At 54.6% G+C, this 15,490-nt stretch overlaps 1 protein-coding gene across 1 annotated transcript; it reads left to right on the top strand.

Moving 5' to 3' along the window:
* Nucleotides 1–3,471: 3,471 nt before the first annotated feature.
* Nucleotides 3,472–13,523, top strand: LOC308044481 (NADPH oxidase 5-like; the record flags this gene model as incomplete). The annotated part of the gene is made up of 15 exons (XM_080351214.1): nt 3,472–3,591; nt 3,995–4,145; nt 5,164–5,374; nt 5,943–6,177; nt 6,598–6,751; nt 7,538–7,713; nt 8,278–8,460; nt 9,080–9,212; nt 9,873–10,015; nt 11,132–11,314; nt 11,587–11,711; nt 12,458–12,542; nt 12,703–12,802; nt 12,945–13,111; nt 13,392–13,523. 15 exons carry the CDS (start codon nt 3,472–3,474, stop codon nt 13,521–13,523), a joined length of 2,298 nt encoding a protein of 765 aa, XP_080207340.1.
* Nucleotides 13,524–15,490: the final 1,967 nt, after the last annotated feature.

Here is a 15,490-nt window from a genome sequence, read left to right on the forward strand (position 1 = left end):
TTTAGATTTTGTTTCCTCAGAAACTTTTTGATAGGACTTAATATATCTAAAAGTTATTCTCCATTTAAAGGATATTAGTTTCTCAAATCTATTTCTAAATTTGTAAATATTTTATTTTTCCTGTGTCTATGTGTATTTCTTTTTTGTCTGTCTTTACCTGGAACTCAGCATTGAGCGAATACACTGATAGATTTTCTCCATTTTCCTTTCAAAAGGTGCTGCCAAAGTGCAGTTTTTAATACTATAATCAGACATGCCCCTGGGATTAGGCTGAAGAACTTCAGAGTATTCCCAGGATTACCAAACACCCTGAAATCATGAGGTGGATCCTGTAAAAACCGGGCTTGTTTGGAAATTGAGATTTCTGATAAATACCAAAAGTTGGGCCCTTTTTAGCAAACTCCTGGTTTGGGGCATTAAAATTTGTGTTGTGGGGACATTGCTCCATCCATGGGATGCTGCCTTCCATCAAGTGACTGACTCGCTTCTCACTTAAATTCTTGCTCAGCAGCATCACAGGGACATTCCTCCTCTGCACTAATTACGGCCTCTTCATTAAGCGGGTTTCAGCCTCGCTCCTGCCTGCCCAGGTTTTATGTGCTCATCCCCGGGTGTTTTGTTCATTCTCAGAACATTAAGTGTGTTGATACATTCGATTTTGGTCCTGGAGTGACAGGCAGTTGAGACACCATCCTGTAAAGTTCTACAGATGTTTAATTAGATTCTAGAAAGTAGCTGTAATTAGCGATTTAAAGGGAAACAGGCTGCACTGGGCTCCACTCTAGGCTTTTGTAGGACTGGTCCTTGCCTTTAACTCGCATGGCTTGGGTCACCTTCATATAACACATTCCTGTGCCAGGCAGAAACTCTGGCTTTGCAGTTGTCTCCGAGAGAGGAATCTCTGCTGGCAGAGAAAACAAGGGGCTTTTTGAGAGCTTGACTCCCCCTGCTTATTTTCCTAAACCTATATGAGGAATTTAAGACAAGAACTGCAATAAAACTGACTTGTGCTGGTACCTCCCCCAGCTCCAATGGGAGTAAATAATCCACATCCCACCCTGTGCAATGTCTGATGTCTTTTTATAATTTATTATGTTCTCTTTGTAGCAGCCTGACCACAACTTATTGAGTCATATTAGCAAATTTGAGCTCTATTTTAGGTATTTACAGTGTGGTTCTATAGGTGAAATACGAGGATAAAGGGATTTGTGTCTGTAGGATCCAGCACACGGTTGAAGATGATTTATATTTTACGCTTTTTTTGCCTGGTGAATTTTGAATTTCCCAATATTTTTCCATCGTGATACCAACTCTGGAGGGAAAAGGTCCCTTGGGCTCTGGCGAGGAAGTGAAATTCTGCCGCTTAGTGTACAAAGCATCTCCCTGCTTGTTTTGTGCCTGGAGCAGCTGTGACACCAGCCGGAGTAAAACAGAAATGTTTTACTACCTGGTTTCTGGTTCTGACATCCCCATGGCAACCTCCTCCCCAATTTAGTCGCAGCTTAGTGCCACACAAGTCGGGTTTGTTCAGAGAGGAATAAAGGTGGCAGTATGGAAAAGACACTTCCCCATGTGTTCCTGGCGGCCGGTAAATAGAGATGGAAGCGCTGGGTGAACACGAGGCCTTTGGGTTTGGCAGCGAGAGCTTCCCAAGGTTACGCTGCTTAACAGCGCGAGAAATATAAAATGAAGGAAATGTAAAGAATAGCATCCAGCAGCTGCAATCAGCTACATCTTAAATGTTATGTAGCAATGGCATAACCGGGCTGCAGCGACAGACCTGGTGACAAAGCTGGGTGTGATGGTAAAACAGGAGAAGATGATAAATTAAACCTGGTGTGAAGCAGGACGGGACTCGGGATCGACCTCCCCGTGTGCGAGCAGAAGTTCGAGCCTTGTTTGCAGCTGTTTTGCCCAGAATTGCTCTATCCTGCCCGTTCTCCCTGGGAACACTCTGTCCCTCTGCTGAGACCCCTGGTTTACATCCCACAGGAGCTGTTTGAGCAGGTAAAGCAAAGGGAGTCGGGGAAACACAGCACAGGCTGCTTCCCTTGTAAAAAGGCCCATTGATTTTTCTCTTCATTTCCCAAGATAATGAGAGCTGGTGGTAATTTTGGGTTCTGTTGGCAAAGCTGCTGACAGAATCGTGGGAAATTCGGAGATGTGGAGATGGGAAGGGGGACGGGGATGCAAGTGCCAAAGTGATGGGAATGCAGGGACTGAAGGGACGGGGCCAAGGAGCAGCAGCAGAGGAGAGGGAAGGGGAGAGACACCCAAGTGCCTCCAGGGTTCAAAGTTTCCCACCTTCCTGCTCCATTTTTGTTTGCAAAGGAAACCCCAGAGCATCTTGCTGCTGCCACCCCTCTCGACAGTGGAGCGGCACCTCCTGTTGCAGGGAGCTGAAAGGGTTTGGGAACAGTTCAGTCCATAAAACAGAACTCAGAAAAGCCGGAGAACTCCTGGGATTAAGGTGGGGGTGTAACAAGCAGCTCAGCCTCTCCGAGGGAACACTAAAACACATTGGGGTGTGCGATGGGTGATTAAAGCACCTGATGCACCTGGTTAACCCGACAGATGAACTGCAGAGGCTGCAGAACAGCCTGGCAAATGCATTCACTCTTATTAATGTCAACTTGTGTGCTGGTGCGTGGTAATTTGGGTCCACAAACACAACCTAGAGTCTCACACAGGGTGCAGGCAAGGAGTGGCTCCAACAGCCTCATCATCCCCCTGTGCTGGGCATTGGGGAGGCCAAACCTTGAATCTGGGGGTCAGTTTTGGGCCCCTCATGCCAAGAAAGGCCTTGAGGTGCTGGAGAGAGTTGAGAGAAGGGAACAGAGCTGGGAAAGGGGCTGGAGCACAAGTATGATGGGAGCGGCTGAGGGACCTGGGGGTTCAGCTGGAGAACAGGAGCTGAGGGGAGACCTTCTGATCTCTGAACTGCCTGAAAGGAGCTTGGAGCCAGGGGGGTCGGGCTCTGCTCCCCAGGAGCAAGCGCCAGGACCAGAGGAAATGGCTGCAATTTGTGCCAAGGGAGGTTGAGGTTGGATCTGGGGAACAATTTCTTCCCCAAAGGGCTGTGGGGCATTGGAACAGGCTGCCCAGGGCAGTGGTGGAGTCACCATCCCTGGAGGGGTTGGACAGACGGAGATGAGGTTCTCAGGGACATGGGGCAGTGCCAGGGGTGGGGAACAGTTGGACTCGATGGTCTTGAGGGGCTTTTCCGACCCAGATGACTCTGATTCATCCCAGAGCAGCTGCTGCAGGACACAGTCCAGGCTCAATGGTGAGGGATGGTCAGGGATGCTCTGTCCTGTGGGCAGAGAGCAGCTGCCCCTTTGCTCTACAGCATGAGGCTGCAGGTGGTAAAATCATGTCATGAACAGTAAAAAAGTGGATTTTGAAGGCTACAGGGGGGTTCTAGGGGCTGCTGCGCATTCCATGCTGTGCCCTCTTGCAGGTTCCTGCACCATGAGCGCGGCCAACGATGCCGAGTGGCTGCGGTGGGTGACGAAGCAGTTTGTGAACATCGCGGGGAAGGACAAAGAGATCAACTTGGAAGAGTTCAAAACTGCTCTGCAAGTGAAGGAGGTGAGTGCTGGTACTGGGTCCCTTCCTCTGGGCAGCACTGGCTGCCTGATGCCGAGCTATGGTCTCCTAGAGAAAATTAAGCTTAAAAAGTAGAATTATTTGATGTTGTGAAAGAGAAACCTCATAGCACTCTGCAGCAAACCAGAGCGGAAAACATGGATTAACTTTCTGCAGTGCAAAATCGACTGGATATCCACAGTCTGTCTTTGAACACGCTTGAATATTCTCTTCCAGCCACCTGCCACCCCATCCGTCCCCACGTCCATGTCTGTCCCCAGGGCTCCCTCCCTCCCAGGGCCGAGCGATTCCCATTGCCAGTGGTGGCAGCTTTGGTTGTAGCATCAGGATTTGGCCAGTGGAGAACATCCCACTGCCGTGTGAGAGAGTTTGTCCTCTCCTGCAGTCCTTCTTCGCCGAGAGGTTCTTTGCGCTGTTCGATGCAGACGGGAGTGGGACCATCAGTCTGGAGGAGCTGCTGAAAGCCCTGAGTCTGCTCGTCCATGGGAACGAGATGGACAAGCTGCGATTCCTCTTCCAAGTGTACGACGTGGATGGTAAGACGGTGAAAATTAGATTAATTTGTGGGTTTTTTTAATAAAGTTGTGATTTTCGGGGCAGCACAGCTCTGCTCTGAGCATCTCAGTGTGGGCATTGGCCTTCAGTCTCGGTGTCACCTATGAGGTTGAGCACAGCTGGGTAATGGGGTAGGTTGGTCTTTGCTGCTGGATCTTCACTAAACGTAAGAGTCTCTCTGGCATAACACTGCTGCCTTCGTCCTGTGGTGAAACCACCAAAAATCCATCTGAAAGCCAGCAATTAAACCGGCTGCACATCAGAATTTCCCACAACTGGCTTTCACCCTTGGCCATGGAGAGGAGCAGCCTCTGCCCCGCTCACACATCAGCTCTCCATCCTGCTGACATCTGTGAATCCCAGCATGGTCTCTTCTTCCTATATCACCTTGGAAAGCTGGAAATAACAAAAGCATAGAATCATAGAATGGTTTGGGTTGAAGGGACCTTCCCAGCTCCCCTAGTGCCACCCCTGCCATGAGCAGTGACATCTTCACCCAGCTCATGAGCTGCTTTTCCTGCTCTTACCTGCTTGGATATTAAATGCTGGCCAAAGAACTGCAAGCCAAGACTCTCACCTCTCTGGTTTGCTCTCCTACTTGGTTGCTGGATCATAAAATCATAGAACAGTTTGGGTTGGAGGGGACTTTCAAAGCTCATCTGGTCCAAGCCTCAATAAGATAAGTGGGTTGGCAGCAGTTTGCTAGTGCCAAACTCTGCCAGCTGAGCGACAACACAGCTGCTGCAGGTAAACTGCCGATTAGGTCACCTTTTAATTTAAAACCAGATGGTTTATGAGAAGTGGCACAGACTTGCTCTGGCTGGGCAGTTTCCTCCTGAGGAGCCTGCATGGGAGGAAAGGAGGTGATTTCTGGATTAAAGGGAGGCGATTTCTGAATTAAAAGGAGGTGGTTTTTGCATTAAGGGTGCAAGATGACAGTAAACTCGCGGGATTCCAGGGCACTATGAGGTCCCTGCCCTGAGCCCGGTCCCCACGCAGGCAGCGGCTCCATTGATCCCGAGGAGCTGCGGCTGGTGCTGCGCTGGTGCCTGCGGGAGAGCGCACTGGCCCTGCCCGAGCCGCGCCTGGCAGACCTCACCCGTGCCCTCTTCGAGGCCGCCGACAAGGACCACAGCGGCTCCATCACCTTCGAGGAGCTCCGGCAGGAGCTGGAGGCTTTCCCAGGAGTCATGGAGAACCTGAGCATCAGGTACCTGCAGTGGCGGGTCCCTCCAGCAGCACCCAGGGCTGTGGGTACCCTGTGAGAACCTTTTTCATCCTGCACAGAGTAAAAAAAATGGCATTTGTGCTCTCACAGAGTGCCCGGATCCCGAGGTGCTTGACCAGCACTGGGAGCAACTCAGGCACCCTCTGTTGCCAAGCGGGGTACTGGGTTGGGATGCAGGTAGAGGTGCTGAGATGGGTGCAGGGATGGAGTTGAGATGGGTGAAAGGGTGGTGCAGGGATAGGAGTTGGTCTGGTGCAGGGATGCTGCTGGGCTGGGTGCAGGGCTCAGACACAAAGCTGGGTGCAGGGATGCTGCCGGGCTGGGTGCAGGGCTCAGACGCAGAGCTGGGTGCAGGGATGCTGCTGGTCTGGGTGCAGGGCTCAGACACAGAGCTGGGTGCAGGGATGCTGCTGGGCTGGGTGCAGGGCTCAGACACAGAGCTGGGTGCAGGGATGCTGCTGGGCTGGGTGCAGGGCTCAGACACAGAGCTGGGTGCCCGCCTGGGTGCAGAACTGCCCCAGCTCCCCGTCCCTGGTGCCTTTGCTCCCAGCGCAGCCAGTTGGCTGCAGCCCCAGCTGCCTGCACAGAAGAGTGGCCACCCACAGTACCTGACCTGGCTGTACTGGCACAACCACCGCAGCACAGTCGCCTTCCTGGGGGGCTACATCGGCCTCAACCTTCTGCTCTTCGCCCTGGCTGCCCTCCATCACGCTGGACTTGGTGGGTGGCTGGTGGTGGCCCGAGGCTGCGGGCAGTGCCTGAACTTCAACTGTGCCTTCCTCGCAGTGAGTGGGGGTCCTGGAGGGTGCTGAGCTCGAGGTGGGTGCAGGGTAATGGTTACTGGCACTATTTACAGTCATATTTACACCATGACCTTCTCCCTGTGCTGGGGGCTCTGTGGAGGGCAGTGGTGGAGCCCGTGAACTTCTGCAGTTGTGGGACCAGGCTGCGTCCTCTAAATAACGATATATAAATCCTGGGTTAGGGAGGCTCTGAGCTCCCTGGGACAAGAGAATTCGTGGCAACCTGCAGATGGGTCCTTGGTTTCTGCCCCTGGGTGCTCTCCAGGCTGACACCCTGTATTGGGCAGAGCTGGCTGTGGAGCCCCAGGGGACAAGCCCCTGGCTGAGCCCCTCAACATCTCCAATTGTCCCCCAGCATCTCAAATTGCCCCCCCAACATCTCGAACTGCCCTTCTCCCGCAGGTGCTGATGCTGCGGAGGTGCCTGACCTGGCTGCGAACCACCCCAGTTGCTGAGGTTTTGCCGCTGGACCAGCACATTGCATTCCACCAGCTGGTGGGGTACGTGGTGCTGGCACTGGCAACCACTCACACGGGCGCCCACGTCGCCAACTTCAGTGAGTATCAGCCCTGGGGCGGTGGGGCCCTTGGGCTGCGATGGGGGGATCTCGGGAAACACCCCCTTTAACCCTGCAGTGGGTCCTTTCCAGTATTGCTGCTAAAGTGGGAAATGCCCCTGGGTGCCGGGGGCAGCACCTGCGCTGTGCTGAGGAAAAGCTGCAGGGACTGAGCCCCGAGAGGGGGTGCTCATGTTCCAGGGGGGATGCTCATGTCCCAGAGGGGTGCAGATGTCCCAAGGAGGAGATGCCTGTGCTCCAAGGAGGGGATGCACGTGTCCTGGGGGGTGCACAGGTCCCAGGGAGGGGGGTGCAACGCCTGGAGAGGGGATACACATGGCCAAGGGGGGCTGAGAGGTCCCAGGCAAGGTGCAGGCAGTCGGGGGAAGCGTGCGGTACCGCACGGTCTGTGCACTGGCTGTGATCCCCCTCTAGTGGCTTCCCAGACAGGCAGCAAAGGGCTCTTGCTGGCCCCACGCAGCTCCTGAGTGGGGTCTGCACCCCCAGCTCGGGGACATGAGCAGCACATGGGGGGAGCATGTCTGCTTGCACCACCGGCTTGCACAAAACATCTCCCTTGCAATGATGCTGAGCCCCTGAACAGGCTTTGGAGAGGAGGGATGTTCCATTTTGCAAAATGTCAAAAAAAAAATTTTGCAAAAACGTCCAAGCAAAGCACTTGGGTGCTTCTTAGTTAAAAGAGAAATGATTCGCAGCAGTTTGGTGAGTGTAGCAGAGCTCTGCGTGGGTGCTGTGGGTGTCCTGTCCCCAGTGTGGTGTCCCCAGGCAGGCTGGCACAGCAGGATGGGCGTGATGTCCTCACCGAGTACCTGTTGTACCCCCATCCTGGCACGGGGGGCCTGGGGGACACGGTGGCACAGACGGGGCTGGTGCTGCAGGGGCTGCTGGTCGCCATGGTCACCTTCTCCTGCCCCTGCATCCGCCGGAGCGGACACTTCCAGGTGGGTCTCGCTGCGGCCCCAGGAGTCCTGGAAACCCTGCGGTGCCCAGTTCTGTGAGGGTCTAGTGGGTGGGTGCCCATCTGGGTGCTGCCCCGTGGGTGGGGGGAGCTCCTGAGCTGGTGTGGTGCCTCCCATCCTTCCCTCGGATACCTTCACACGCCTCAGTTTTGCAGTTTTGGGATTTTCCTGCTTTTCTCCATCATTTGGGCTGCCTTTGCACATGGGGATAGAATCATCAAATCTTTTCTGTTGGAAGAGACTCTCAAGATCACCAAGTCCAACCATTCCCCCACCCCTGGCACTGCCCTATGTCCCTGAGAACCTCATCTCTGTGTCTGTTCAACCCCACCAGGGATGGTGACTCCACCACTGCCCTGGGCAGCCTGTTCCAATGCCCGACAGCCCTTTGGGGAAGAAATTGTTCCCAAGATCCAACCTCAACCTCCCCTGGTGCAACTTGAGGCCATTTCCTCTCATCCCATGCCCTGGCACAGCCCCACCACAAAACACCATTTGTTTCCACCACCTTTTTTTCACACTTTGCCCCCCACTCCCTGCCCACAGCTCTTCTACTGGACCCACCTCTCCTACATCTCCATCTGGACCCTCCTCATCCTCCATGGCCCCCACTTCTGGAAGTGGTTTGCGGTTCCCGGTTGCCTCTTTGTGCTGGAGAAGGTGGTTGGTTTGGCTGGGTGGCGCACGGGGGGGCTGCACATCGTGGAGGTCAACCTGCTCCCCTCCAAGGTCTCTGTGCTGCAGAAATACCTGTAATATCTGAAAAGGTGTTCATAATTTGGGGAAAAGCACTTTGCAAGTGACTGCGATGGTTGTTTGTTGCAGGGGAAAAGGAAGGATGGTGGGACATGGGAGGGGTGACAGTTTGCACGGTGAGCTGGAAGGGGGAGGGATGAGGGGCAATTAGTAGCTTATCTGGAAAATAGGCAGGTTTGGGTTGCTGCAAGCTGCACTGGTGAACGTTTGCAACAAGAGGTAAAAGATATTCCTTTGTTTTCAAGGCACTATTTTTTTCATTTAGAATTTTTTCCCTATTTTTCAATTTAAAAAAATCTAAACTCACAGGACAACTGGAGACTAAATGACTCTTGAGTCTTAGTTTCTTCAAAAAAACTGTTGTTTGAGGCCAACCCCAACTGAGATTTTGTTTGATAGCAAAACTGGGTAGTGAACAGAACAAACCCCTTTTTTAGGTCAAAGCTGTAAGTCCATCTCATTCTGGCCACTGTTTGAAATGGGAGGCACGCATAGGTGCTCCTGGGCTGCAGGGCACTCACCCAGCAGAGACCAGCCAGCGTGATGTGTTGGCTGGATGCTCCGAGCTTTTCTGCTCCTCCTTTTCCTCCAGGTCACCCACCTTGTGATCGAGAGACCCCAGTTCTTCCACTACAAGCCTGGAGACTTTGTCTACCTGAACATCCCGGCCATTGCTACCTACGAGTGGCATCCCTTCACCATCAGCAGCGCACCCGAGCAGCGAGGTGAGCGCCAAACCTTGGCTGGGTTTTTATTGCCGGGTTGTTTTACATCACTGGGATGATCATAGAATTGTTGAATCACAGAATGGTTTGGGTTGAAGGGACCTTCCCAGCTCCCCCAGTGCCACCCGTGCCATGAGCAGGGACATCTTCACCAGCTCAGGTTGCTCAGAGCCCCGTCCAGCCTGGCCTGGGATGTCTCCAGGGATGGTTCATCCACCACCTCTCTGGGTGACCTGGGCCAGGCTCTCACCACCCTCAGGGGCAACAATTTCTTCCTCATGTTTGGTCTGAATCTCCCTCCTTTAGTTTAAAACCATCACCCCTTGTCCTATCACAACAGGCCCTGCTCAAAAGTCTGTGCCCATCTTTCTTATCAGCCCTTTTTAAGTACAGAAATGCCACAATGAGGTCTCCCTGGAGCTTCTCTTCTCCAGGCTGAACACCCCAACTCTCTCAGCCTATGCCCAGCTACACATGTTCCCAAGTTTTGGGCTTTGGGCTTCACCCAGCTCCTGGAGCAAACCCGTGCTCTGCTGCAAGCCTGGGGCTGATGTGAAGGACGTCGGTGGGGATCGCTGCTGGTTGCTCAGGGATGGAGCTGTGCGGTACATGGATCACGCTGTGCAGGATGCTCATCTGCTGCTCCGCTCCATCCTGCAGAAACCCTCTGGCTGCACATCAGGTCGCTGGGCCAGTGGACCAACAAGCTGTATGAATATTTCCAGCAGCCCGAATTGCCCAGCCCGGAGCTGAAACCACTCAGCAGGAGCCTGAGGGAGAAGAGAAGCTGGTGCTGGACACAGGTTGGTGGTGATGGGGCTCAGCTTTTGGCAAACACAGAGGTTGGACCTTAAAATGCTGCTGTTTGGCAGATGATAGAATCACAGAACACAGAGAACACATAATTGTGTTGGTTGGAAGAGACCCTCAAGGTCATCGAGTCCAACCATTCTCCCACCCCTGGCACTGCCCCATGTCCCTGAGAACCTCATCTCTGTGTCTGTTCAACCCCTCCAGGGATGGTGACTCCACCACTGCCCTGGGCAGCCTGTTCCAATGCCTGTCAGCCCTGTGGGTTTCAGCTGTGGGGTGTCTCTTCTGGTGTGTCCCCCCTTGCAAGGTCCTTGTGCCACCTGAGAGGGTTTCACATCCCACCTGAGGCCGGTGATCCTGACGGATGGGGCAGCAGATGCCCATGAGCAACACTGCCTTTGGCCTTTGGCTTCCAGGGAGGTGTCTGCAGCTCAGAGCGGGGTTCAGTGGCCACCGATCGGGATGGAGCCATTCAGCTGACATCGTACAGAGCCACTGATGCTGCCTTGGGACAGGAGGACCCACCAGTGGCGGGGGTGAGCACCGTGTCCCACCCCAGACACCCAGTGCCTGTGGGGAGGGGAGGGAGTCTCAACACAGCAGCTGCCAGAGGAGCAGCCTGGAGAACCGTGGGGAAGCATTGCTTCCCAAATGCCCAAAACTCATTAAAAAGCTCTTTTTAAGAGAAACTTCTGGGACATAAATCATGGCAAAGCCAGGATGCTCAGAGCCACCGTTAGCAGCTTTTATCCCCCAAAATGAGAAGCTCTCAGGATATTGATTCTGCCAGGGCTGGAGGAGCAGCACTTGCAAAGAATGAATTTACATACACTGGTTTTAATCAGTTTCTCTCCCTGTCCCTCTTTTGCTCTTATTTGTCCTCTGGGAAGCAGAGTTTCCCCATGCCTGGGACACCACCCTCACTCTAAACCTCTTCCTCATCCAAATTCCCGCACAAACTGGGGGTAATTGCCTTTTTAATCAATACTCAGACCAATTACCATCCAGGTAATGACATCAGGTGGCATGTTCCTGGTGTTGGACATCGATGGGGTTCCCACCAAAGCACTGGGCTTGGCTCGAGCATCACCCTGGGTCGGACCAAGGGAATGTGCAACCCAGATAAAACCAGCTGGAAAAAGTACACCCAAAAAGCAAACCCAGGGAACAAGCAGTTTCAGCATTGGCTGTTATGGAGCAGTTGGGGTGGGGAGGAGTTGGTCGCTGCTCTCTTTACCTTGCAGGTCTGTGCTGGGCTGAGTGAGACCCATCGGCTCTGCAGTGTCAAGGTGAGGGATGTCCTGGTCCTCCCCCAGCCCCACTCACCCCACACGTGCGTCCCAGTCACCCCACACATGTGTCCCTGTGCACAGGTGCTCCCCCTGGGGCTTTTGCAAATCCTACGCTATTGGGGGTTTGGTGCCCCTGCCCAGCCCTGCTTTCCTCTGCTCCCATAAAAGACCCCAAATTCTGCACGCTAACCCTGCTCCCATCTGCAACCCAACAGTGGTTCCAAAACCCACGGGCTGCTGGAATTCTCCCTATTTCTTGTCTCTCCCAGTGCTACATTGACGGACCGTACGGGACGCCGACACGGCGGATCTTCACCTCGGAGCATGCTGTCCTCATCGGCGCTGGCATAGGCATCACCCCCTTCGCCTCCATCCTGCAGAGCATCATGTACAGGTTGGTGCCATGGCAGCAGCTCAGGCTGAGCCGCAGGCTGAGCTCCAAGGTGGTTTTGGGAGGCACAAGACATGATGTGCGCCATGGTAGAGCTGTCCTCCCACACTTCTCCCTGTGAGATGAGCAGCATGGGCAGCACCCATCATGGGTCCTCCTCAATTCCAACCTAACTTGGACTGAGAGAGCTGGGACTGTTCAGCTGGAGAAGAGAAGCTTAGAGGGATCTGATCAATGTGATCAATATCTCAGGGTGGGTGTCAGAAGATGGACCAGACTCTGTTCAGTGGTGCCCAGCGCCAGGGCGAGGAGCAATGGGCACAGACTGAAATACAGGAGGTTCCATCTGAACATGAGGAGAAACTTCTTTACTTTGAGGTGCCAGAGCCTGGACCAGGCTGCCCAGAGCAGATGTGGAGTCTCCTTCTCTGGAGACATTCAAACCCACCTGGACACATTCCTGTGTGATCTGCTGTGGTGATGCTGCTCTAGCAGGGGTTGGGCTGGGGGATCTCCAGGGGTCCCTTCAGCCCCAATTGCTCTGTGATTCTGTGATACTGTGACTCATAAGACGTGGCCACCAGACCCACAGCTGTGTCCTCCCTTGGTCTCATGCTTCCCCATGGGCATTTCTGCTGCAGAAAACCCACTGCACTCGTGGGCACCCACCAGGGCTGGTGGCTCAGGGTCCCCCTGCAATGGTCTGAGGGTGCGGGCAGGGGCAGGCAGGGCTGTATCTCCCTGTGCAGGTACCGCCGGCGAAAGCAGAGCTGCCCCAGCTGCCACCACTCATGGTGTGAGGACCTGCGGGATGAGGAGATGACGCTGAGGAAGGTAGGAGCAGGTGGAGGGGGATGTGGGACCAAGGTCTGCCCTGGGGACAGGGCCAGGAGAGCTGCAAGACCCCAGGGGTGAGAGCCATGAGCACCCCTGCCCAGTCTGGGGGTGGGGGGCTGGATTTGGCTCCAAAGCAGAGGCTGCTGCATCCTTCCAGGTTGACTTTATCTGGATAAACCGCGACCAGAAGCACTTTGAGTGGTTCGTCAGCCTGCTGACCAAGCTGGAAATGGAGCAGGCAGAGCAAGAGCCAGGAGGTGAGTGGGGAGGAGGGAACCAGCCGGTGAAGCCCCCAGCCCCGTCCTTGGCATTTCCCCTCGGACAGCCCAGCCAGACTCAAGGGGACATAGTGCGGGGTCAGACCCCCTGACCACAGCCGGGCTCCTCTTGAACGCCCAGGGCGGTTTTTGGAGATGCATATGTACATGACGTCAGCCCTGGGCAAGAATGACATGAAGGGCGTGGGGCTGCAGCTGGCCCTGGACCTGCTGGCCACCAAGGAGCAGAGGGACTTGATCACGGGGCTGCGGACCAGAACCCAGCCTGGACGCCCCGACTGGAGCAAGGTGAGGGCTGAACCTGCCCTGCTGCCAAAATCATCCTCGGGCAAAGGGAACCATGATCCCCAAACCCGCTCTTTGGGGGGACACCACGGGAGAGCCCCATTTTGGAGCAGGAGGATGCACAGGGATATTCAGATGCAGAGAATCTTCACCCCACCATGGGAAAGCGAGTGCTGGGGATGTTGAGTTGTGCCGGGCAGCGGCTGCCAAAGGGATCTGGCCACCCCTGGGGTGGGACCAACTGCCCCCCCCGCCTTCTCTGCTCCTCTTGCCTGTGCCCCAGGTCTTTGGGAAGGTAGCGGAGGAGAAGAAAGGGAAAGTCCAGGTCTTCTTCTGTGGCTCACCAGCACTTGCCAAGGTCATCAGGACACACTGTGAGCGCTTCGGCTTCCGCTTCTTCAAAGAAAACTTCTAAGTGACAGCCCTCGCCTGCCCCTGCCAGCCCTGACACGGTGCGATGGGCTCCAGGCACCAGATCCTGCTGCAGTGTCCATGTGGGCAGCTGGCTGCTGCTGGGTCAGGGCTGGGGAGGGTGGGATGGATGAGCAAGGGACAGGGAGGGCGAGGGGCCGGGATGGACCACGGGGCTTCGGGGTGGAGGGGACAGGGTCTGGGAGCCATTTGGGGTGTCCTTTCCTGCATCATCTTGCAGGGCTTTGGGGTTGAGGGGTTAGGGTCCTGGAGCCCTTTGGGATGGAGGGACAGGGTGTCCTGCATCACTTCACAGGGCTTTGGGATGTCGGGACAGAGTCCTGCATCACTTTGCAAGGCTTTGGAATGGAGCCCTTTGGGGGGACGGGGCCAGAGTCCCGCAGCCCTTTGGGATGGGGGAGCCGGCTGTCCCCCAGCACCTCGCAGGGCTCCGGGGTGCCCACAGGAGGGCACTGCAGACCGGGCAAGCGGCGCTGTGCTGCCCTGGGACTGACTCCCTGTCCCATCCAGTCCAGCTCCGGTTTGCAGCGCACAGGGAGGGGGTTGCCTCTTTTTGTACCAGGGAAACAGATATTTTGGCGGTGCCGAGGGGGCTCAGCACAGCCCACCTGCGTCAGGATGGCTGGTGGGATGGAGCCGCTTCCAGAACACCGGACACAGTGTGCGGGATTTCCCTCTGTGTGGCCAGCGGTGCTGGGACCAGTGATGGCCCATGGGGACCTAACAAAGTTCAAATGAAATGGTCGCATGAAGCTGCCTTCCCTGGCTGATGGATACAGCCTTTTTAGGGTTTAGGGGTGCCTCTGCCATGTGCTGATGCTTTTGTGTGGGGGAAAAAAACAAGATGTAGGTGACGCACTGGTCTCAGCACAATTACTGGGCTGGGTAATGATCCCCTCTGGGTTACGTCCAGGACTGATGTGTGATGGATGGAGAGGCAGCGGTGAGTGCTCAGCACCCCGCAAACACGCAGCACGTGGTGAAGATCCCAAAGTCAAGTGTCAGTTTTTCTTAACCCTGGCTAATGGGGCTCCTCACCTCCTCCATTAGCAGCAGGATGGAAATGTAAGGCTGAATTCGGCTCCTCTGTCCTCTTCATCCCACCGCATCCCTCTGACAAAGGTTCCTCCAGCTTCAGCTCACTCTGCAAAGAGTCTCATCAGCTCCGTGCTCCCCCTTCCAAGCTTCAGCCGAGGAAACCAAACCCGCTTAGAGCCTTTACCAGAGCCCCACACTGTGACATGGAGCCAGGATGTGACCCCAAACCCATGGACCAGGTCTCCTGTTCACCAGCATCGCTGCAGTGGCAGCCCATGCACCGCTGTTTCAATCAGGGGATGATGGAAATCCTGTATGCAATGTCCAAGGGAAAAATCAGGACAGCTGCAGGGAAATAAATCCCCCCCCTCTGCACACGGAATTTTGGTGGTTTAGAGATATCTTCCAGCTATGTGCCCAGATTCACTCTGTTTCTGGGCATACATTGACACTTTCATGTTGCCAAAGACGCCAGCAAAACATAACGTGGCTGGATATGGCAGCGTCACGTGGCCAAGGAAAACACACTCATCTCAGTCATAAAGAAGAGTTAATTACATCTCCCCGTTCTCCCTGCATTTTGGAGCAATTATAAACAGAATGAATCATTATGTGGCTGCTGATAATCATTTCCACTCTGCATCCCCGCTGAATTGCAGGGTGCCGAAGCGCTCTGGTGCTCGCAGCTTCTCCCAGAAAAAAAAATAAAAAGCAGATTTAGCTGGTTTTGAGCATCGTGGCACCTGGGCACCCAAAGCAGAAGGATTTTGGGGAGAAAATAATGCAATAAATGGGGATGCCGCCTTGGTGAGGAGCGTTCAAAGGGCAAGAGTGTCCTGCAAGGTGCTCAGCAGATGGTGAGGAGACGTTCTCCAAGGGGGATGGAGGCAGCATCAAGGTCACTGCTGACAT

This window comes from Nesoenas mayeri (genome assembly GCF_963082525.1).
Source record: "Nesoenas mayeri genome assembly, chromosome: 11".
Lineage (NCBI taxonomy): Eukaryota > Metazoa > Chordata > Aves > Columbiformes > Columbidae > Nesoenas > Nesoenas mayeri.